This window comes from Ips typographus, linkage group LG9 (assembly GCF_016097725.1).
Source record: "Ips typographus isolate SLU linkage group LG9, UJ_Ityp_2.0, whole genome shotgun sequence".
Lineage (NCBI taxonomy): Eukaryota > Metazoa > Arthropoda > Insecta > Coleoptera > Curculionidae > Ips > Ips typographus.
In genome coordinates, this window is record NC_138430.1 from 9694762 (window position 1) to 9718320 (window position 23559).

At 36.6% G+C, this 23559-nt stretch overlaps 4 protein-coding genes and 1 long non-coding RNA gene across 9 annotated transcripts; 4 read left to right on the forward strand and 1 right to left on the reverse strand.

Annotated features, from left to right (window-relative positions):
• The first annotated feature begins 51 nt into the window (after positions 1-51).
• Positions 52-2613, forward strand: LOC145733334 (esterase E4-like). The gene is made up of 11 exons (XM_081986093.1): positions 52-276; positions 336-473; positions 537-668; positions 722-890; positions 947-1132; positions 1189-1394; positions 1458-1641; positions 1702-1859; positions 1922-2048; positions 2121-2280; positions 2342-2613. The coding sequence occupies exons 1-11, from the start codon at positions 214-216 to the stop codon at positions 2535-2537; spliced, it is 1719 nt and encodes a 572-aa protein (XP_081842219.1). The 5' UTR covers positions 52-213; the 3' UTR covers positions 2538-2613.
• Positions 2614-4808: 2195 nt separating this feature from the next.
• On the forward strand, positions 4809-5745 carry LOC145734061 (uncharacterized). Its single transcript, XR_014179333.1, has 3 exons — positions 4809-5285; positions 5375-5531; positions 5608-5745. It is a non-coding gene; the product is annotated as an uncharacterized LOC145734061 (long non-coding RNA).
• A 1071-nt stretch (positions 5746-6816) lies between these two features.
• Positions 6817-8082, forward strand: epsilonCOP (coatomer subunit epsilon). Its single transcript, XM_081987143.1, has 5 exons — positions 6817-7008; positions 7065-7242; positions 7294-7562; positions 7613-7837; positions 7891-8082. Exons 1-5 carry the CDS (start codon positions 6907-6909, stop codon positions 8023-8025), a joined length of 909 nt encoding a protein of 302 aa, XP_081843269.1. The 5' UTR covers positions 6817-6906; the 3' UTR covers positions 8026-8082.
• Positions 8083-8402: 320 nt separating this feature from the next.
• Positions 8403-12015, forward strand: LOC145734057 (integrin beta-PS-like). 2 transcript variants are annotated; one of them, XM_081987135.1, is made up of 12 exons: positions 8403-8710; positions 8765-8978; positions 9035-9209; positions 9262-9450; positions 9505-9641; positions 9712-9935; positions 9987-10155; positions 10276-10551; positions 10604-10762; positions 11141-11321; positions 11392-11660; positions 11713-12015. In XM_081987135.1, the coding sequence occupies exons 1-12, from the start codon at positions 8558-8560 to the stop codon at positions 11985-11987; spliced, it is 2421 nt and encodes an 806-aa protein (XP_081843261.1). In that variant the 5' UTR covers positions 8403-8557; the 3' UTR covers positions 11988-12015. The 2 variants fall into 2 exon arrangements, with proteins under 2 accessions (XP_081843261.1, XP_081843262.1); XM_081987136.1 differs by lacking the exon at positions 8403-8710 and having other exon boundaries at positions 8847-8974.
• Atg17 (autophagy-related 17) lies at positions 12005-23412 on the reverse strand. Of its 4 annotated transcripts, none has more exons than XM_081987122.1 (24): positions 23172-23412; positions 22170-22315; positions 20810-21021; positions 20596-20751; positions 20411-20537; positions 20149-20356; positions 19910-20092; positions 19684-19856; positions 19445-19631; positions 19078-19389; positions 18872-19023; positions 18696-18822; positions 17928-18476; positions 16698-17021; positions 16437-16645; positions 15823-16387; positions 15630-15761; positions 15374-15573; positions 14153-14379; positions 13918-14093; positions 13731-13862; positions 13371-13672; positions 13067-13156; positions 12005-12869 (listed from the first exon to the last, which is right to left on the reverse strand). In XM_081987122.1, the coding sequence occupies exons 2-24, from the start codon at positions 22238-22240 to the stop codon at positions 12866-12868; spliced, it is 4818 nt and encodes a 1605-aa protein (XP_081843248.1). In that variant the 5' UTR covers positions 22241-22315; positions 23172-23412; the 3' UTR covers positions 12005-12865. The 4 variants fall into 4 exon arrangements, with proteins under 4 accessions (XP_081843248.1, XP_081843246.1, XP_081843249.1 ...); XM_081987120.1 differs by having other exon boundaries at positions 13053-13156; XM_081987123.1 differs by lacking the exon at positions 13067-13156 and having other exon boundaries at positions 23172-23411.
• Between the last annotated feature and the right edge of the window lie 147 nt (positions 23413-23559).

Here is a 23559-nt window from a genome sequence, read left to right on the forward strand (position 1 = left end):
TTACTTATGCTTCTTGTTTCAGTAAATACTCAGTTGTTGATATTTTAACACTCCGTCCAAATAATAAGCATTTATAAAAACACACCATACATTTTATAAAAACCTTGGTTTTGATCAACCCTATCTAAAGTGGACCCATCCACACCTAATCTACTGAAGTACCTAATCTACATGGAATAAAATCATTTTATTATAGTATACCTGTTTGGTAATATGCTGCAAATCATGTTACCAAAAACCAAAATGTTGATTTTTGGACTTTTGGCTGTTACACAGGTTTATTGCAAGTTTATTACCCATGGTGATATTACTAAAATTGTTATATTTTGATGCAGTTGACTGCAGCCTTAGTGATTACTCTACCAGATGGACAAATCGAGGGCATTGAAGACACGACAAGAACAGGTACTAAGTACTACGAGTTTTTGGCTGTCAGATATGCGGAACCACCTGTAGGTGAACTACGATTCAAGGTAATGATTACTGTTGTTCTGGAATTACAATCTTAAAAATAAAACTGAAAAATATCCTTTTAGCCTCCACAATCACTGCAACCGTGGGAAGGAATTTACGATGCCACTTCAGAGAAGAATATCTGTTACCAAGTCAACCAAGACAGTTACAAAGAAAACGAGGACTGCCTTTTTGCCAATGTGTATACCCCGGCTGTAAGTTTAACCCATTTCTGGTTTATTTTTGCTATTAGAAATATCGGACGTAGGATTTGACTGACTCTTCATTGCAATCCGACTTGACTGTTATGGTCTGGATCCATGGTGGAGGTTTTATTTCTGGAGCTGCCTACCAACCAGAAGGAGGAGTAGGACCGAAATTTTTCATGGATGCCAATGTGGTTTTTATCGCTATTAACTATCGACTGGGACCTTTTGGTGAGGTGTAAAAATTATATGGTGTAGATATAGCCTTTCAAATGGTTTATTATTAGGTTTCTTGTCCAGTGGTGACGGACTCATCCCAGGCAACTTGGGGCTAAAAGATCAAGCTGAAGCGTTAAGATGGGTGCAGAGAAACATCGCATATTTTGGGGGTGACCCAGAGAAAGTCACCATTTTCGGACAAAGTGCTGGTTCAGCCTCAGTGTCGTATCAACTATTGAATCCACATGCTAAAGGTGCCACTAATCATTCACCATTTAGCAAACTCTTTTGATGCTAATTAAACTTGCAGGATTATTCCGAGGAGCAATTTTGGAAAGTGGAGCCGCCATTTCTCCTTGGGCTTACCAAAGAAATCAAACTGAAATCACTTACAGAACCGCACAACTAATTGATCCAACTTTCACGAGCAGAGACTCTATCGAACTTTTGCAATTCTTGCAAAGTGTACCTGCAGCTTCGATTGATAATGCTTCCGCACTGTACAGCAGCACAGCAGTGAGTACATTGTCATTTAAAGTTAGAACTAAATTGCTTATTACCGCCTTTTTGGTACATTAGGAATCCGCAGCAGATTATCAAATCTCCAAAGGTTTCTTCTATGGACCAGTTATTGAAGTTGAAAGTGAAGATGCCGTTCTAACTGACTTTCAGTATGGTCTGCTCAGAGACGGAAACTTTAATCAAGTTCCTGTACTGGCAGGTATGACAAACGAAGAATCTTTGGGATTGCTAGCTAATGGAGGTAAAGTATATTTAAGCCAAAAGATTTATTTGTTTAATTAGCATCGGATTTTAAAATTAGATCTAACAGTTTTATGGAATGCTTATGACCAAGACCCAAGTATTCTAGTCCCATTCGACTTACATGTTACGGATATTGGTAAAAAACAGGAATTGGGTCTGGAAATTTGGGAACACTTTACAAAAGGAGAAGGATTCAATTTGACTTACGGAATTAAAGTTAGTATACCATGCTAATTTTGACTCATGCTGTATACCAAAAGTGTTACTTTTAACTTCAGTACCACAGCATTCACGACTTTGACAAAGCACACATTAAACAGGCAGAGTTAATTTCCCAGTACAGCACTGCCTATTTTTATCAATTTTCCTACAGTGGTCTTATGGGATACACCTACCGAGTTCTAGGTATGTAAATTAGATTGGCAGTAAGTAGGTACATATACGAGAAAATTTGACTTTCTTTAATATGGCATATAGGTTGCGGAAACGTATCACATGCAGAAGAAGTACAGTACTTTTTCAGTAAATGGTTAAGTAATGAAATTCCTGACAACACCGACATGTCTTATTTCCCGGAGTCGGACCAAAAGGTTCATTATCGCATAATGTCCTTGTGGACTAATTTTGCCAAGTATCTGTACGTTTGTATGATTTATCTATCGATCACAAACTTTTTTATTAGCGCCAATTTTATTCAGAAATCCCACTCCTGCTGGCGTAGATGAGGAAATTTTGGAAAACGTTACCTGGGAACCAATAACTCCAAACGATTTCAAATATCTGGATATTGGCGCTGATTTGGTGATGACCCAAAATTACCCCAAAATGGACGATTATTTATTTTGGAATGAGTTCTACGAGAAAAATGTCGTTGGAGAAATGGACACTTTCTAGAATGAACAGCAGCCATCCTACATGTAACATATGTGAAATTTAAATTGTAAATAAATTTAATTTTCCATGAATGGAATTTGTCTTTAATTTTCTTAATAGGTCAATTTTAAAAATACGATCAGTCATGAAAAACCAGATGTTAGTTGCAAAAATAATTGTTTCATGTATTAAAAAAAAAACAAGAGAAAGTTTAGCCGCGCTGACAGTCTCAAACTCAAAATGCCTGCTTGTATTCATCCCTTACTACGCACCCCTAAACGTGACAATATGGCCGACGGAGCACTTGATGACGTAAGCGCCACGGAAAAAAAAAATGAACCATACACGGCATTTTGCGTGTAGCGGTGATAAATTGGATTTTCTCGCTGACTATCCTTTCAAACTGTGTTCCTGACAGTTCAAACCTTGATACCGCTTTTCGCCCTGACTGTACAAAATTTTCTAGTGTTTTTTTATGTTATTGAATAGGAAATTTTGTACCTGAATGTCTCTACAAACTGTGTTTTTGGCAGTTCAAACTTTGATACCACTTTTCTCACAGACTGTACCAAATTTTCTAGTGTTCATTGGATAGGAAATTTAGTGAGGATTCCAAAAATGTGTTTAAAACTGTCATTTTTTCACTCCAAGTGTGTTTTACATGTGAGTCATTAATGATTAAAGCTTGATTATTGATAATTATACAAAAGAACCTTAAATTAGGTGAATTAAGCACAAAAATTAAAAGTATTAGGGGTCTTTTTTTACTACTTTTTGAAATTCAATATCTCGGTAACCTGAAGAGCTAGAGAGTCCAGTTTTGGCTCATTTTGTAGTATTTTTTATTCTCTTTCTAATGGCGTTCTAGCGAAATCGAACGAAAGTTACAATCATTCAAAAATTGAAAAAAATTCATTTTTGCAAAAAGTGCAATTTTGGGAATTTTTTATTTTGCTCCAGGAGGGTTCCAATGCACAGCAAAGAGCATATTTATACCAAACAACCTTAAATTAGGTGAAATAAGTACAAAAAATGCACTTTACAATTTTTCATTTTTCAAAAAAATTGAAAGAATGGGGGGGTATTAGGGGTCTTTTTTTACTACTTTTTGAAATTCAATAACACGGTAACCTGAAGAGCTAGAGAGTCCAGTTTTGGCTCAATTTGTAGTATTTTTTATCCTCTTTCTAATGACGTTTTAGCGAAATCTATAAGAGATCAAATAAAAAAGTTACAATCATTAAAAAATTGAAAAAATTTCATTTTTGCAAAAAGTGCAATTTTGGCAATTTTTTATTTTGCTCCAGGAGGGTTTTGCGGAAATCTAAAATTTACAGAAAATGATAAGTCACTCAAACACCATTTTTTTCTCTGTGGCATCTTTCCCAATCCACCTGCCTATACACCACAAAACGTAAACAAGAAATTAGTAATTACTATTCGTACCGCGGCGTTGCCATACCCGCTCCTACCATTTTAAATCAACATATTCCTTTTATAGCTGCAGTATAGTGTACACACACACAACACACTTCTATATTAGATTCATTCGATGATATTGGTGAAAACTACTTATTTTTATTAATCACATTTCAAAACATAACATAGACTGCTTCAAAACATGGGTGATATGATGAGACTTGGCAACGTCGCAAATTGTCGTTCGCTGGCTCTACTCGTGGTTCGTACTGTCAGCGCGCGCGCCAGGCAACCATCGTGTCCTTCCGTCCATCATCGCATTCTGGCCACGCCTCCGTTTTCCAAGACGCTCGCTTATTTTTAATTTTGTATTTTGGCGCAAGGAGAACAAACTTCACACACGTTTTGTTCCGGTCACTTTGACAGCTAATAACGTCAAAACCAGTCCGATTTCACCAGGCTTGATGGTACTCATTTTCGACTAATTTGGGGACGGGGAATCCATTCCGGCTGTCAAAATGACAGTAACTGTCACTCAATTCGAGACACTGGCGATTTGTGGAGATATCAAAAAAGTGATTTCACCAATAGATTGGGCGCCCCAAAATTAGTCAAAAACCACCCTTCACTCGTTTTGTTTTGATAAAAAACGCTTGAGATGCATTATTGTTAATCTGTCACTTTGACAGCTAATAACGTCAAAACCAGTCCGATTTCACTAGGGTTGATGGTACTCATTTTCGACTAATTTGGGGACGGGGAATCCATTCCGGCTGTCAAAATGACAGTAGCTGTCACTTAGTTCGAGATTGGCCAAACGGTGTTATCAATCAACTCATGTGGGTATATTTTTTGTTTTCTATGATATTTAGACGTATGGTCCATTTTTTTCCCGTCGCGGTTACGTCATCATTTGCCTTTCTTGTCTATTACATGCGTTCCGAGCGCGATAGAATTTTGACGTCATCGGCCGCCATTGTTGGCAAATTAATAGTAAACAAAGCGAAATGTTTTATTTTTGATGTAAATTTTGCAATATTTTAACGTAAAGTATTTCGATGTAACTACTGCGATACTAGATAGATAATGTGTGTGTGTGTATGTTTCGGGAAGAGAGTTTTGAAAATGCCACCCACCTACACTTTACAACTATCAAGGGGCGCAGTGAAACATTCTGAAGGAAAACAGAAAAGGATGCCTTTTCTAATAACACTGTCACAATGAAACAGCCCATATAGGTACCTATTTACTTAGTCCCAAGAACCAAGTTTATTCAAGCCAGTGGTTGGTTCTCAATCAAAGAAACATGGATATAGAGTTAAGACGGTATATTTAGCAGAAGCTGACAAGGTGATTTACCTAATATTATAAAAAGGAAGGCCCCTTGGGGGAGAGGTACCTTTTAATGAGCTGCTAATACTAAATAGCTTATGTTTCAGGTAGGTACCTTTCTGGAGTTTGCTTATCATGCTTTGAAAGGGTCCCATTATCAACGGCTGCTGTAAAAGACTCTGACTGAACAAAAGGTGTTTGAAGCAATGGTTATAATGGTGTTGTCAAAATCCATATGTAGAGTGTTGAAAAAACATATTTCAGGTAACATTAGAAAGATATACATACCTAACTATGTTACTTAATAGGTACATTTCATCAAATGCCAATCATTTTACAGAATTAGCCCTTATACCTACATTTTGCCTATACTTCTCTGACTACCTATAAGGCTAGAAACAAATGGTGCTACTGTTAAATACAGTATTTTACATAATTACTATTTTAATTGTATTCATTATAAAATATACAAATAAAATCTTTAAGAGTTTATTTTTTATCAAAAGTCTAGTTTTCTTCATAAAATTAGATAATGTACCTACCTGCTCTTTGGTACAATAGATTGAACTGAAATTGAAAAAACATGTTAAATAAATCACACAACAAAACAAAATTGAAATGTATTTAATGCTGCTGAGTAAATTTACAAAAGAAAATAAATAAGCAATTTAAATCACAAAAGCAAGTTCTTAAAACAGCAACAATTCTGTTGTAAGTTAAAACACTGCTACATCATCACCAAACTGCAAGAACTTCCTAATAGTCTCCAGGATTGGACACACATTGCCTGCCTTTCGTTTCTTGCAAATTTTATGGATTGGGCTGTTAATGACGACTCGTTTGAATGCACCTCCAGTGCTCCAGTGCTCTTTCCAGATAATTAAAATTGAATGTGGTTGTTCCCAAGCCAAAGTTTGATTGGTTTGTTTACCACCAAGTGTTGCAACACTAATTAATAAACTTAAACAACAACCCTAAATTAAGTTTTTATTTCTTCTGTTTGTAATTTTTGCTGTTTTTAAATTTTTTAAAATTCCTAACCTCAAAATGTTGTTTAGAATGTTTAGCCGCCGACTGTCAGTTGAGACTGTGCCCTATGTTGCCACATCTTCCACGATCAGATGTGAACCTAGTGTATTGTTTGTTGCAGTAATAAACGGACCGATTTCGAAAAAAAAGTATTTATTCATGTCTCTGAAAAGAGAAGGGTTCTCTCGCAACTTAAAGTGACCGCTCCGTACAAGAGCACCTTGCGTGTCACCCTTTACGGGGCTGAACTAGACTCGCCCTCCCCCTACATTCATGCACACGACGGCAATTACGGCAGTATTGGCCCATCTCATCTGCGGGTAATATACCTTATTACCCCCAGATATCGTCCGCCGGTTTATACCTTACTTACTTTATTTTTATAATAAACGAGGCTTACTTACTTGTGACCTGAGTGTTTCGATCTCTACCATCCCCTTTTGTTGCCCTTGTATTCTTCTACAACTACACTACAACCTACAACAGTACAACATCGCTCAAATAACATTTGACATTTGACAATGACAGTGACACGTGTTTACTGTTTACGTTTCATAAGTTTTGCTGTTTTAATATAAACATTTAAAAAAGCAACATAAATCACGTTAACATGGCCCCACAGCAAGATATAGACGAGCTATTCGAAGTCAAAAACTACTTTTACATAGGTAATTACCAGCAGTGCATTAACGAGGCGGCAAAAATACGTAAAGTAAGTACCTGTTTTTAGAAGTATTGTAGGTGTCCTAAAGCCTTTTCAATTTTCAGCCGTCGAGCCCCGAAATTGCGGTTCAGCGCGACATTTTCACATACAGAAGTTACATCGCACAAAATAAATACTTGGTGGTACTGGATGAGATCCATGGTGCTTCACCTGCTGAGATTCAGCCATTAAAGTTTCTGGCAGAATATTTACATTCAAAGTCAAACCGTGCAGCAGTATTAGGTACATTTTAGTAAAGTCTGGGGCTCACTGGGAATAACACTACAATTTCAGACCAGTTGAATGTAAAAATTGACACCACAGCCCGTAATGAGACTCTGGTACTGGTGGCTGCCACCATATTTTTGCAGGAAGGCAATGTGGATGGAGCTTACAGATATTTACATTCATCTGAAAGTTTAGAGGCCATGGCAATGATTGTGGACATATTACTATCATTGGATCGTGTTGATTTGGCTCTGAAGAAGTTGAAAGAAATGCAGGAGAAAGATGATGATGCCACTTTAACTCAGTTGGCTCAAGCTTGGATCCATACAGCAATGGTGGGCAATTTAATCTTAAATTTTGCAGATTTTAATAATCAAATTTTTAGGGGGGTGATAAGTTGCAAGATGCTTACTACATCTACCAGGAATTGGTGGACAAATATGGCTCCACACCACTTTTGTTGAATGGACAAGCAGTCACTTTTATAGGCCAAGGAAAATATGAAGAAGCTGATGTGGCTTTACAGGAAGCCTTAGACAAGGATTCCAACAATCCTGAAGTTTTAATTAACATGATTGCTTTACAAAGACACTTGGAAAAAGGACCAGAGGTTTGAGTTTTTGTAAGGGAAAGAAAATGTATTTTTGTAAAATCTGTTTACAGATTGGAAATCGTTACTTGTCCCAGCTCAAAGACGCCCATCCAGAACATTCTTATATCAAAGACTTGAAACAGAAAGAGACAGAATTTGAACGCATCTGTCAACAATATAGTCCCTCAAGTAGTGTAACAGCTTAAATGTTTAATTCCATGTCATTGTAAATTTATCAATAAAGTTATGTTTCTAATAGTTAACTTGACTCTCTACTAGCCGTACGAAAAATATAGAGAGGAAAGGGGGAGGTAAATAACACTGAAGAAAAATGAGTTTTGCAGCTCCTCCTTTAAACTATTTCTTGACACTTGGTGGATGCGTTTAACTCACTATGATAATTATTTCCATAATACTACTAATGTGCTAATATGTAAAATAGGCTTGTAATTCATATATAAGTACCGATTTCTGGTTATTGTAATCAAATGTCCATAAATAAAGAAATTTCCAATTACTAAGTCGACACCCAGTAAAGGATCGGAAGTAATAAATGATTCACTCTCCTACTTGACTTTGTCACAGTATTGTGGTTGCCTTATCAATCACGCATTTCCGCCTTTGAACGCTTTACGCCAAGGGAATTTATTTTAAAACCTCGTCCATTGTTTCAGAGAGTGGGTAGTGGTCATATTAAAGGATAGTGAACGGTTGGATTAGTAATACGTTAACGTTAAAATGAAGTTAAAAATGCCTAACTTGCTTAGGTTTAGTGTGTTTATATGTGCGGTCTTGAGATTATCTGCAGGACAAAATTGCGAGTCTAAGGTTACTTGCGATAAATGCATTCAAGAATTCAACTGTTTCTGGTGTAGTTCAGCGGCGGCGGCGGTAATAAAAGTGATGCATTTAGTGGACTTTTAAGAAATATATGTGTTTTTTTAGAATAATGGCACGTCACATTGTCTAAGCCGGTCGGAAATTGGTTTGTGTGAAAAACAATACATTGAAGATCCAAAGAGTAACATTGTTGTTCTGGAGGATCGAAAATTAGCGGATTCTGAGCAAATCAAACCTCAAAGAATCAAATTGAAATTGAGAAAAAATGAAAAATATGAGATTAAGTTTCAATATCGACAAAGCGCTAATTATCCAGTTGGTAAAATGCATGCAAAAAAACAAACCTATAACTTCTACTACTTACTTGATCACCAGATTTGTACTACATCATGGATCATTCAAACTCAATGTTGTCCTCCAAGGATAAACTGGCTGAACTAGGTGGAAAGTTGGTCGAAACCATGCAAAGGAAAACCAACGATTTCAGGATCGGTTTCGGAAGTTTTGTGGACAAATTAACGCTACCTTTTGTCAACACACAACCAGAAGCGTAACTCTTCAACAATTCAAGTTTTCAAATCAAACATCTTATGCGATTGCAGATTAAAGAATCCCTGTCAAACTATGCTCTGTGCTCCACCATACAGTTTCAAGAATCATCTGTCCTTGATTCCGGACGCAAAGTTGTTTTCGCAAAAAGTACGAAACACTAAAATATCCGGTAATCTGGACACGCCTGAAGGCGGTTTGGATGCCATAATGCAAGCTATAGTTTGCAAAGACGAGATTGGGTGGGTTCGAAAATATCTAAATGTAAAAACATAATTTGATTAGTCTTATTTTAGATGGAGACCAAACGCCAGACATTTATTGGTCATGTCCACTGACAGTGGGTCTCATATAGCAGGAGATGGAAAGTTGGGTGGCGTCATCGAACCGAATGACGCCACATGCCATATGGAGAATCACACCTACACTCATGGTACTGAGAACAAAATGCTTATTTTTTATCAGAGCTTTTGATTCATAAGTTCCAAATATTCACTTTACAGGTCTAATCTACGATTATCCGTCCGTATCTCAAATAAACTATGTGGCTCGACAAAACAATATCAACTTAATATTCGCTATTGTTTTGAAGTCAGAGGCCCAAAAAATGTCCGAACACCTCAAAAGTTATTACTCCGCCTTATCAGCCGTGATTGAGAACTCAAAAACAGGCAGTTTGGAAAAAAATTCAGACAATGTAGTCAAATTTATTTCGGATATTTATGACGTAAGTTATCATGTTCTGTTAATATGTTTATTAGTAGCACTTTTAATTTAGCAAATTAGAGAATCCGTTAAAATTACGTCAAACGTGAACAAGAAGGAAGTTGATGTAAACATAACAGCTAACTGTGCGGGTGGTATTCCGGGGGGCTGTAACAACTTAGAACTCGGACAAATTGTTGATTTTAAAGCTACAATCGAACCTTTAGTGTGTCATAAAGATGGTAATTAGTTTTATATTGCTACAAAAGGGTATTGCCAGATAGTTTCTGAAATTTGTTGTTGGAAAAACAGTAGTATATGGCCCCTCAGAGCCACCGTATTTTTTTTATATAAATTTACAGATAAATTAAACAAAAAAACGGTGATAATCAAACCGGAAGGTTTGGAGGATCAATTGGTGGTCGAATTGGAAGTGATCTGCGATTGTGAGTGTGCCTCGGACCAAAACCGATCGCAATCACCTCCAGAATGCAACGAACACGGTGATCTGGAATGTGGAATTTGTCGTTGTTATCTCGGTCGTTTCGGAGCAAATTGTCAATGCGACTGGAACGAAAGCAAAGGAGAAGATCCCAGTCTATGCGTGAAACCAGATGGAAAAGGCGAAACTTGTTCAGGTTAATTAATTAGTTGGTTCAAGTATTATCGGTCATAACTGATACATTTTAGGTCAAGGACGGTGTAAATGCGGCAAGTGTGAATGTAAAGAACGTGCCAATAAGAACGAGATAATTTACGGAAAGTTTTGCGAATGTGATAATTTTAGTTGCCCTCAAAAATGTTCCGGGAGAGGAACCTGCGATTGTGGAGTATGTCAATGCGAACCTGGTAATTATATGCATCAGATTAGTCAAATTTAACATACCAGGTGTCCAAGAGCAACCGTACCAGCAACAATGACCTGTTTACCCGTTGCCCGACAACCGCCTATACAGTGCAGGCCAAAAGTTTAAATTCTCTCATTTTTGTTCGTGTTTTACGACGAAAGGGCTCAAGTTAGAGATCCGAAAAAAATACAGAAAACTAGTCCGTGATAGGTACTACAACTTTCATTATTACGATTTTTCAATCAAATCAACCGTACAGGCGCAAAAAAATCAAAACCGTTTTCCCATGTTAATCTCCTATGTCCAGGGTGCTCTTGGACACCTGGTATATTAAACTGAGTAAATAATAGTCTTTTATGTATTGTCTTTTTTTGTTTAGGTTGGATTGGTGAAGGTTGCGACTGTTCTACCGATCAACGTCAATGTATGGCACTCGGCTCAACTGAACTATGTTCCGGACATGGAAATTGTGTCTGCGGTCACTGTCAATGTGTTAGTAATAGCGAAAAACGTTACGCCGGAAAATTCTGCGAACGATGCACAAATTGTCCAGAACAACGGTATAACTTTTTTTATTTTCTACTATGTATTATAGGTACGTATGTAGAATATATTCTATATTATGTATAGGTGTGATGAATTCAAGAACTGTGTGGAATGCCAGGCTTATAAATCTGGTGTTTTTGCAAATGTCAGTGATTGTGCATTGAATTGCACCAGTTTTACCACAAAACTAGTGAAAAAACTGAACGAAACTGCCAGTGAAAGTGCTACAAAATGCCGGGTAGTAGTAGAAGGTGATTGCACTATGGTGTTTGAGTACACTTACAATGAAAATGGGGATCTGGTAGTCATAGCTGAAGAGGAAAAAATATGTCCATACTTACCACCTCTTTTAGGTCAGTAATTTGTATTTAACAATTAATAATTATGAAGGTAAATATTTTCTAGTGTACATACACGGAGTGATAGGATCAGTTCTGCTGCTTGGCATTCTAACTTTGATTATATGGAAAGTGGTGACAACAGTACACGATAAAAACGAGTACGCCAGATTCTTAAATGAAAAAAATAATACAAAATGGAACAGTGATGAAAATCCTTTATACAAACCGGGGACCAGTCATTTCCAGAATCCCGTTTATAATCGAGCAAGTAATCGACTCTCATTAGCTCCTACACACCAAAAACCTCCAAAACCTGAACCAACATCATGTTCTGACTGAATTTATATTAAAATACATTTAAAGCTTTTTTTTCGATTTATTTTTTCGCATGATCGCAAACATATAAAAACGACAGTCTATATGTACAAACTCTAATACCTAATAAAAATATCCTTAAAACCGTAACAAGCCGGATGATTCCTAAGGTTAAACTCTTTTGATTCGCCTATAGCACAACAAACACGTGTCCATACTTGACTAGTATAGTTAAAATCTTAACAGTATATAAGGCCTTAAATGTATATGAGGGAGAATACGTAAAATAGTTCAAATAGATTATATCAATTACGCATTCAACTTTCTTCTGTTTGTTTACGCAGTCAAAAAGGAGAAAATGTAAACACGATTAATTCTGTACACTTAAAAAAATTGGCCCACTACTCCGTTGATTTTTCTATTAAATTAAACTCTTTTGAAATAGTAAAATGTTTCTTTTTAATTTTTCTAGAACAGTCTAAAATAAATTATATAAATATAGGAAGCGTTACAAAATAGGTACCCGTTGAATGACTTCAAACTTATCAAAGAAGCTAAAATGTGAAAAACATTTTTAAAGTAAAAAATGTCTAAAATTACTTGTATAAAATAAGAAAACTACTGGATTCTTGGTTTGTCCGCTCCAGATTTTTCAATAAGCAGCTCTATTTGAAAAATGTGTTTTAAGAAAAAAAAAATCAACGGGCAAACTTACGCAACATTAAACAGAACACAACCTCATCGTTATTCATTTTGATACGCGTTCAAACAAGGCATTTAATATCACAAAAACGATTCTATTATAGTTATGGCTTTACATATGTCCCTTATATAAATATATATCCATATGCTAGTTCAATCTCGAAGTGGTCGGGGCAGAAAGTAAGCGATAACCGTACGGACTACCTGTAATTTAATTAAAAAAAACTTTTTTACACTAAATCAGTTACGATTTACGTTAGTAACTAAGTATGGAGATGTTTTTGTTTTTGGTTAATAAACACTCAAAGCGCCGTAAAACAATTCGTCCGGCTAATAAAAGCAACATCTTGAACGTTAAATGAGGATGAACCAAACCGTTGTACATACTTCAGAAAATTTACTTGCTAAACACGCTTCGAAACATCGCCTCTAACCAATTCGTGGATATATAGGTTGACTCGACCATCTCTTTGCGAGAGTCACTTTCATACCTGGTAATTATGAAATTTTGGTTTTATTTTCTTTACAGATATACAAACAAAAGTGCTTGGTCTGATTACAACCAATAAACTGATTACTGATAAGAACTACTATATTAGGAAAAACCCAGTTGTTGGACCTCATTACTCACTCACCCTACTTTTTTACAACTCTACCGATTGCCGTCAATAATCAGATTTAATAATTAAAAACTACTAAACTTACCGTTCGCTTTGTTCTGTAGCAACTGTAGCTTCTTCGATACCGCAATCCTCAGACTTTCCCTGTTTCAACTCGACTTCGCTTTCGTCTTCCCTGCTTATATCAACGACATCGTCCAGTCTTGGTTCCTCGATTAACGGATCAAATGTGGTAATTACGGATTGGCTGGTCGACATCGACGTACTTTGTTTAGGGGTATAAGCCGACTGTGCCAATTCTCTAGAGTCGCGCTGAACAGAGGAGACTGGCTTCACTCTCACTCTAAAAAACTTAGTCCCTTTGGGAACCTTGTAACGGTTTTCGCTCTGAAACCGCAATGTATTAAGCGTAACAAAAACAAACAAAGAAACGAAATAAGCTAACTTTGCGAGTCTGACAGTATTCCTTATCAACCACCTCCCCAATACAGTAGGTTTTATTTGGGCAACCATCGACAATGCAAAGACCAAGTTTGTCCAAACAGTCGGAGTGAAGGAAATAAGTGTGTTTAGATTCCTTTACACAAGAAAAAAACAATAAATTTAAATCAACAATGTTCAATCCCATTTACTTGAAGAATTTTAAAGTTCTCGTGAGCTTGATCCCATATCACCAGAACTGCATTCCCTACTTTACAACTGTCAATGCACAGCCTATGAGGACGGTTTCCAATAAATATATCGCTTCGCGACATGTCAGAACCTGGAGGTGATATTGCCAGAGGACTAGTAGTAGCATCCAATTTGGCTACAAACAACCACGTCCATTTTTATTTCAACTTCAAAACCATGCATATTTCAGTTTACCTTCGCATACAGCGACAGAAGTAGTCATAAGAGCTTCTTTTTCGTTTCTCATCTTTGCCAGTTCCTCCTGCAACATTTCGTTGTTCCGTCTCAAGTCATTTCTGTCTCGTTGCGACTCAGTTAATTCTTTAATAGTGTTTTTATATTGGGAAATTTCGAGTTGGTACTGTTTTTCCTTGTCGAAGAACTCGGGTATGTACTGGGTGGACCAGAATTTTTCTTCGTGTCTAAACGCAAAATAAAAATCTCTGTGTAATATTAATAGGTATGTGGTTAAACATTGAAAAACATCGTCTATAAAGTGCATTATTGAGTTTAAAAATAAAAGTTGTCTGGATTATAATATTAATTATTAATATCATAATGTAGGTGCCGTGCCGTTATTGGTCATACGAGGGGCCGCATGCCAATTTTTCCAAAATGTTTTTATTAATAAAACTTCAATTCCCCATTTACCCTTCAATTTTTCATAGGCGTTTGATCATCTGCAGATTGCATGCCCTCAATTATTAGAGCTTTTACGGCAGACAGTGTAATATCACGAAAAAACACAACAAATCTCGATAAAAAGAACTTTTCCTTATGAAGTATAAGCGTGGAGCAGCTAAAGCCATAAAAAGGCATGCATGATAAAATAGGAGAACGACGTCACCTGTCACCAGCTCCTGGTCTATACCTTCTTATCCAAGGATTCACCCACAGCGCTTTTTTGTAAAAAACTTTTTTCTTGTTTTTTTAGCGTATTTGGCAAATGAGGAAAAATTCTGGGACATAAAAATAAACAAACTTGAAGTGAATAAGTTTTTGGTGTGGTTTTAATGTATTTTGGGTGTGACAGTAATAACACAAAAAATTAAGGTGTCAAAAGAAATTAGCAAATGGCAATAATAAATCATTTAATCAGTCATTCACCTCGGCTAATCCTACTGAAGGGTAGGAACAATTGAGGATTTTTTTTGATACTACATTCCAGAGTAAATCTCAAAACAAATAACCTACAACTAGTTACTTAACACGTCTACGAATGATTATAAAAGTGAATCAAATAACACGCACTATTGCGACTAACAGACGTGGCAATTATAGTTCATAATCCAATAATCACTACCAAAATAAAAAAACACACGAACAAAAACTAAAGAAAACACAAAACATTGAAATAAAGGCGTATTTTAAAAACAAGCAGGTGTGAGAAGCCACAATTACAGGTGCAGACCTTACCGGTCAACGTCTTCGTCTGCTGCAGCTGCCTCTTCCACGTTTTCTACGATACCGCTGTCGCCAGCCAGTTGCTTTTCCACAGTTTGTGCAAAAACTTCGACTGGTTCATCGATACATTGAGATCGTGACAAATTGGCCACTGGTTTCACTTTGACCATGTAAAATTTGGAGCCAAGCGGTACATTATAACGATTTACATCCTGAAAATAAGTTGTTCTTAGTATCAGTTTCAAAAACTAATTCCAGGTGAACTCACCTTGCATGTTGCGCAATACTCCAAATTCACGACTTCACCAAAGCCATGCATTTTGTTTGGAGTGCCTTCAGTTACTTCCAAGCCAAGATTAGGTAAACAGTCCCAATTCAAAAAGCACAACTGCCTAGACGTCTAAAGAAAATTTAAATTTGTAAATAATCAAGAAATAGTGCAAATCGAATGCGGTGCTCACCTGTAAAACCTTAAAACAGGCACGTTCAGAGTCCCACAACAATAAAACGACATCGCCAGCTTTACAACTGTCAATGCTGAGCTTTCTAGGCGTTGCTGAGCCCTCACAAGGCACTATCTCTTTATCCTTATCCAGAATTTTTTCTAGCAACTTTTGATTTTCCATTTTAAGCTTCTCAATTTGCTCATAAAGTTCACTATCTCCTCGATCTTCTTGGCATTCAGTTAACTGTTGAATGGTGGTTTTAAATTTGACATTCTCCAAAACTAAATTCTTTTCCCGTTGCATTAATATCTCAATTTGCTTCTCTTTTTCTTGGGTCAACTTTTTGGCAAGATCCTGGCTCAGTACTTGTTTTTCCTGTTCGAACTTCAGTTTCAAATCTTTAATTTTTTCTTCCAGCAACTTTTCGCAACGTTGCCGTTCTTCAATCACCGCATTTTCCTTCTCCAATTCGAAATTTTCCGTCATTTGCACTAAAAGATTCGAGCTGGTAAAATCGCCCGATTTGTCCTTTTCCAGTGACGTCAGAGAGGGACTCCGTTCCATTGTCATTAATTTGAACCTACCAGAAAATTGACTTTATGTTATCAATTTACAAATTACAAACCAACCTAGATTTAATATTGTCTAATTCGGCCCGATGTTCCATCTTCAAATTGTCTCCCAGCTCCTTCAGACACTTCTCTTTCTCCAAGTCTTTATCGCGCAGCTGAGTTTTGAGATCCCCAATTTGTCTAGAATTTTCCTCATTCTGTTGTGCCAATTTTGTTTCTAACATGTCTAATTGTTTACGACTTTCTTCTATCCGGTCCTCCATAGCCTAAACCACAAAATCTCGAACCATTTTCGGATACAAACCACCTTTTACTTACTCTCTTATCTTCTTCTAGTCGTCTAATAACATCTTCTTTTTCCAGCAGCCTATAACGAAACTTTTCCTTTTCTTCCTCATTTTCGCGTCTCAAACTTTCCACGATTTCCCTCTCGTTCCGGTCTACCTCCACCAATAAATTTTCCCAAGAGTTTCCCAACTCCTCGTACTGCTTAGTTAAGTCACGAGAATCATTCATAAACTGCGCCTTAAAGCTGTCAAGGTCCGCGCGTAAATTTTTGGCCGTCACTGTGGCAACATCACTTAAACTCGCAAACATTGACTTGAGTTTATCGTGTTCGGATCGCGAAATCTGGAGGTTATCCTAAAAAGTGTAATAAATGGCAATACAGAGTGGTTAAAGTTGTACAGAATGTCCCATCCAGGACGAAAGTGTACATGACCAAATAAGCGAAATTCAAGACAGACTTTATTTATTTACTTTATGTACCTCCTTCCTCACGAAGAAATTTAAAAAATAACAATATTTTCTATACAGTACATTTTCTACAACATATTCATTAAATTTTGAATCAAAAACTCAAAATTCTAAGCTCATTCCGTCTTGGATGGGAGACCCTGCACCTGAAATGCTGTACAAAACAACAACGGTCCGTCCCTTAACATGCAAAACATATAGAAATAACATTTAGAAATTAGATTTTGAGAAAGCAGCTAAGCTATCAGGTATCTATCTAGAAATATGGATAAAATTAAAAAGGAACGGGTTAGAATCATCTAGATACATAAAATAACACGTTACACAACTGTAGAGCTTTATTTACAATGTGACCAAGAAAAGACAGAATTTGTAAGTTAATGTGGTTGTGTTTTACTGTCATTGTAATGTAATCTGATTAAATATCCAGAATTTGGACTCAAACTGCATAAATTATTATACAATTTAGATATTTATAAAACTATACTACATAGCCTATTTTTTTAAGAGGAACGAAATGGTAAAAGGTGTGAAATGTCCTCTTCATTACTCAGCTACATTTTGAACAACTCTGGTATTTAGATTTTCTGGACTAGCTACTTAAGAAAAAAGCACACTGATATGAAAATATAAAAAAAATAATAAAAGTTGTGGCAAATTAAAAATACCTTGACAAGCTGAAAAAAACATATAAAGCGACCACTTTCGAAGAACCACCAAGAGTGCACAATTGAACAATAGTAAAAATGCAACTGATTGGAAAAACACGTTAATAAAACGATAGATAGATACCTGAAGCATAGCGACCACAATATTCGCGGTATCCAATTGTCTGACGAATTCAGAACCTTGACTATTGGCAGTGCCGACGCTAGACGGCAAACTCTCGTCGATATAAAATTCGTCGGTCGCAAAATCGGACTGTTGAGGAACGATTTGAGGAGAGTGTCGATCGTATATCGAAGGACTTTGAGGCGATACGGACTTGGAACGGCTGAGCATCGACGTGTGGTAGCTGGATTGATTGTAAGAGAACGCGGTGGCTTTGGAGGGCATCGACAAGCTGGTCACGTCAGACAAGTGCAAAGAACTAGTGCTGGTTAAAAGATTGGCCTGATCTTTGCCTTGATTGTAGTGGGAATTGAAACAGCTGTCTGTAGTGCTGGAAAAGTTTCGGATACTCGACAATTCGTCGATGGAATCGAGTGAAATGTTTTTAATGTTTGTGAAACTTTCGTTAGTGCTGATGCTCAGCGTTCGTTGCACTGGATCGGTATCAAAGGATTGGGTGGCACGGAATGAACGAGGCGGTTTTTTAGGTGGGAAAAGTTGACTACGCACCTGGAAATTAAATTCAGCTTTAAATAAGTGATTAAAAGAGATACAGCTTAGAATTCTCAGACATCTATATAAGACGTAAAATTTTAAACTAACCGGTTTATTTTTACAATGCTGTTATACTGCTACTACTTTATTTTCAGTGTCATACGAAGGAAATTTATTCAATGGTTATCTGTTCAAATTTAAAGCAAAAATTCTACAGTATTGAGTATGACTTACCTCGGTGCAAGTTGATGCGTCGATTTTTTCAGCAGCTGCTGACGCTCCACTTTGAGGAAAAGTCAATTCCAAAGGACTTTGCCCCACTTTTTCAAATTCTTCAGTGTCCGTTTCGGACTCACAGCCTCTGTCAAATTAATTATTAAGTATTCTCTGAACATATTAGAAACACTTACTTGTCATCTTTAAGAATTGGTAACCCTTGAGCTGAAACTAGGGAAGAGTTGCTTCCTTCAGTTCTCAACAACCTTCTGTCCAGGTTACTGGATAAACCTACGTCAGAGACCGCCTGAATTAGCTTCTCTTCTATAGCTTTAGCGTCGTCAACCTAAAAGAATGCCAGTTAAACCTTTTGTTCTTATTTGCTCACACATGCAAGTACTTTATCTTCTTTTTCTTTAGCTGTCACTTTTCCCAAGAAAAAACTGACCGCCTGATTCATATCGTGCACAACCAAGCTGTCAGTAAAGTCTGGCACCTCTTTTTTAAGTCGTTCAACGTCCTCCTCCTTGACTTTAGGCAATTTGGTATCAAATGGGGCAGGAGGCTCGGTAGCAAACGCCGGAGGAACGTCTACCATACCAGGAAAAAGAGCGTTCAAAAAATGTCCTTCAAATAGAGTGCAGAACTCTTTTCGCCTTGTAACTTCTTCATTGTGAATTGATAATTGTTGACATGACAAATCAGTAGCCCACTACATTATATAAACAATTAAAACCGGAAAACGACCCATCTAAATAGTGACTTGCCGTTAAAAAAAGCTGAGAAAACGCTCTTCTTCTCACTACTTCAACAATAGCGTTCATGTATATGCCAGGCGCGTGATGCACTTGCTGAAACACCTCCAAATGTTTGCGTAGCCGTTGTAAATGCTCATTAAAGTATACAAGTAGTGAATCTAGTTCCCATATTTTTTCTTCAACGTTTTGCACCCAACTGAAACAAAATAAAAATTATTACGCTTCAGAAAATCCGGTTAGGCACTTACCCTATTCTCGCACACAAACTCTTACTGAGTTCATTTTTCGCCTTTACAATCCTAGTTCGATCATCACAAAGTTTCTGATGGCAGTTCCGGATTAGATCTAATTGTTGCACGTGAGTGGCACATAGGTCAGGCAAGACCGACGTGTCTTTAATGTGCGCCACGCTGTTTTGGTTCTAAACAACAACAAGTTAGTACAAGCCCACAATTTAAAAAATTACACTGAAACCTGTAAAAAACTTTGAGCCATATCGGACTGATGTTCGACGTTCCGTTTCATTTTTCTCAAAAGCTCATCCAAGTCCATTAACCGTTTCCCTAACCCTTCAATCTCTTTTCTCTCTTGCTTTTCAGCTTGTTGCAAGGTTTCGGTTATTCGGTTTCCTAGCATGGGCATTATTTCTACCTCAAACTATAATAAGGGTTAATTAAAAATAAATAAAAACAGAAATAGCAGTAGTTTATTACTTTTCGTAGATTGGCTATGCAAAGATCATACATATCATCCAATGTGCTTTTCCTATCTTTTTTTGATGACAAAATCCAATCAAACAAACTAATTTCTTTGGTTGGGGTGGTCTCGGATGTCTCCGAATCGACTATTGTTTCCTTTGGCGTTTCTAACAAAGTGGCAATCACCGGGATTCTTTGCAAAATCTTTTTATCCTCCTCAAAACTGTTTATACACTTTAATTAAGTGAGTTAGTCAATGCATTTAGACAATTACAACCTTAACAAAAAAGTTTCATACGTGTCCCGATCTGCAATAAATTTCTCGTACACTTTTTGAAATAAATCCCAACGTTTTCGAAACTCTGACACGATATCTTCTAAATTTGCTATAACAGCCGACCAACCTATGAAAAAGATTGTAATTCAACTGGAAGGTAAAGAGGCAGACGAACAATTTATCACCTTGTTGCTGCAAATGTTGCTCAAGCACCATATTTTCACAAAAATCCATTTGGAACTTCGCAGCATTAAAAAAGTCTTGAGCGACCAGCGCACGAATTTTCACAGCGGTCACTGATACGGATAAAGACAGAGCCTCCGCCAGTCTTTGTTTCAGTTCTACCAACATTCAATCGTAACGTATCCACTTAAGTATTAAATGATTAAATAAAATTACCCAAATCATCGTAGGTCATGTGCTTCAAGATATCCAATTTGCTGATGTCATAGTTTGTCGAAAACAGATAGATGGGGTTACTATCAGTGCCGGCCACATAGGAACAGAGATTCTTCTTTGAATCCAACGATTCGCCCCCATTAATCAACAATACTTGTCGTTCAATGGGAATGTGGCATTTTTCTTCAATTTTTATTTTTAGATCGGCCACACTGTAATTATATTGTAGAGACATGGAAATTAATATTAAACTGAAAGTACGATTTGAAGTAACAAAACATTATTATTTACAGAACTGTCAAACATTTAAGTCGTTAAAATATTTGGAAAATGTACCTATTCCCCACAGGAAATGTTTAAAAAATCCTATATGACAATTTTATGGAAAGTATGAATAGTAGATAAAGGGCATATTGTATAACTTGGAAATCAACAAGCCAGATAGATTCCAGACTTACATCATTTGACACTGTGTGAAACATGACGAATATCGGTCAAAGTCACGGGTTCTGATTTCTGAAATGGTCTTTGGATTATGATTGAATGGTTATCATCAGAAGTTGAAAGCTATTTTAGCCGTAAACCTCTTTAAATCGCAAACCAAACGGATTTGACTCTATTAGTGAAAAAGCCATAAGCAATTTGATTTATCATCTTCAGTTTTTCGTTTTTTTATTATAAGAATGGATTCAACCCTAAAACCAAATTACCACAAAGTCAGTGAGGATTGTGGCCTAGATAAGACAAAACCCAAAGCTGTGAAGGAAGCACGTTTTCAGACCCTTTTAAACACATCTGGGGGTTTCTTTTAAGAAAATTTACTTCAAGGACGCTTATTAGGCCCGTCTTGCAAATGCAGGTAGATTTGCTGTATCTAGGCGGAGTAAAACGGCAACCAGCCTAAAAAGGAAGAGATAAGGCACTAAGGCAGGCTCTCAAACTGGGTAGACATTTTATGAGTAAAAGTCAAAATGGAACCGGTCTTGATGAAGAAGAATAATGCGAAAGCAATTAATCTTATCAGTATCCATCCATTGCATAAGAAGAAACATTTATGAGTCCTTTAACTGATTCAAGGTTTACGACAAGGTTAGCCAAGACGTACACACAGGTCCATTTAAAATCAGCATGCGCATGTATAATTATAATAGTTTGATCTAAATTGGCGTACGCATATTTATGTGCACAGGGTTATAGTTGACTTATATTTGGGTTAACTACATTTTTTGCGTCCGCTAATAGGATTCAAACATTTATATGGAATTTGAAATTTACGCAGCTAAAAATCTGTTTGAATGGCAACTTAAATCAGTTTTAACGACTTGCATGTAATGAGTGTTATAATATAGTTGTTACCTACCTTTGCATGATAGATATTTCATTGTCGAACGTCATCATGGTACCGGACTGGACAAAGAATATGTACACCATTTTGATTTGAAACTTGAGTTGTTTGGGTGGTTAAATAAAATACTTGTTAATTTTCTAAAGGGACATTGGAAAAACCTAGAAATAACAATACTATTAAACTTATTTATCTACTAGATATTGAAGGGAGGATTGGGCAAAATTTTTGGATTACAAAATTTTACCTTTATTTTGTTGTCCCCTAAAATGTGGTAATATTAGGTAAACAAATTTTATTTAATAAATTGTTGGCAAAATCTATGCATATGTCCACTTTACAGGGTGTATAACTGTTTAACCTCTTGTCTATAAATTGTACAAGTAGCTTGATCAAAATAACTTCAAATGTATTAAAGATAAAGACATAACTGATAGTAAAATGAGTTTTTTTTTCAGTACACAGAAACAATAAACACTGTGCTGTGAGACATTAAAACCACACAAAAAACTAAATTATTATAAATTACTAATTCCATACTAACAAATACCCAATCAAATAGCATTGAGCTAAAATAGACTGATAACAAAGAAAAAAAATATAAAAGAAAAAACTTGGTCCACCCTGTCCATGGCCAACCTGATGTGCAATGGAAACCAACTTCAAAATGTCAGGTTTCTAAAGGCAAATTGGCAAAGTATTCTTATCAAATGGGGTCAAGAACTAGTTTTACTAAGATTAGGTGAAACTAACTGGAACAATCAACTGAACAACAACCCCAAAAATTGTTTTAAAATAAACAATGACTGGGTAAAGCCTGAGGAAACTTTACCTGCGCAGCTGGTTTCTAGCCGTAAACAAAGGTTCTTTCATTAAAAATAAGCGATAACCATACAGGTTCCGCATTGAGGGAGTAACCCCATTAAAAACAAATCGAACCCTCCGCGCCATAACCATGTACAGGGTGAGTACAAAGGCAAAAATCAAATTTGAAAGGACCCCATTGTTATTTCTTACCTGTCAGGCCACTGGCAGACATTTTCACAGCTGATATAAATACAAACAAAAACATAACGATGTTCACTAGGTTTATTCACCGTTTGTAGTCACTGATCTTCGATGTTCACAAAATGGAAACGTGACCGATTCACGGGCTAATTTTAGGCATTTTTGCCAAAGCGCAATTTCGTATTCTCCATTCTGCATCAGCTGACAAGGAAGTGTTGTTTGCAAATACAGGCGAAAATTAAACTAATGTTAAAACTCAAGGACAATTCCGAATAACGCGATTGCGTAGTAAGAGCAAGAGCAGAGTAAGAGTTGCGAGTGTCGCCCTCTACCTTATACTCTAACCAACATAGGCCACTCATGTGCTCATATACAAAATTATATTGATATTTGTTTG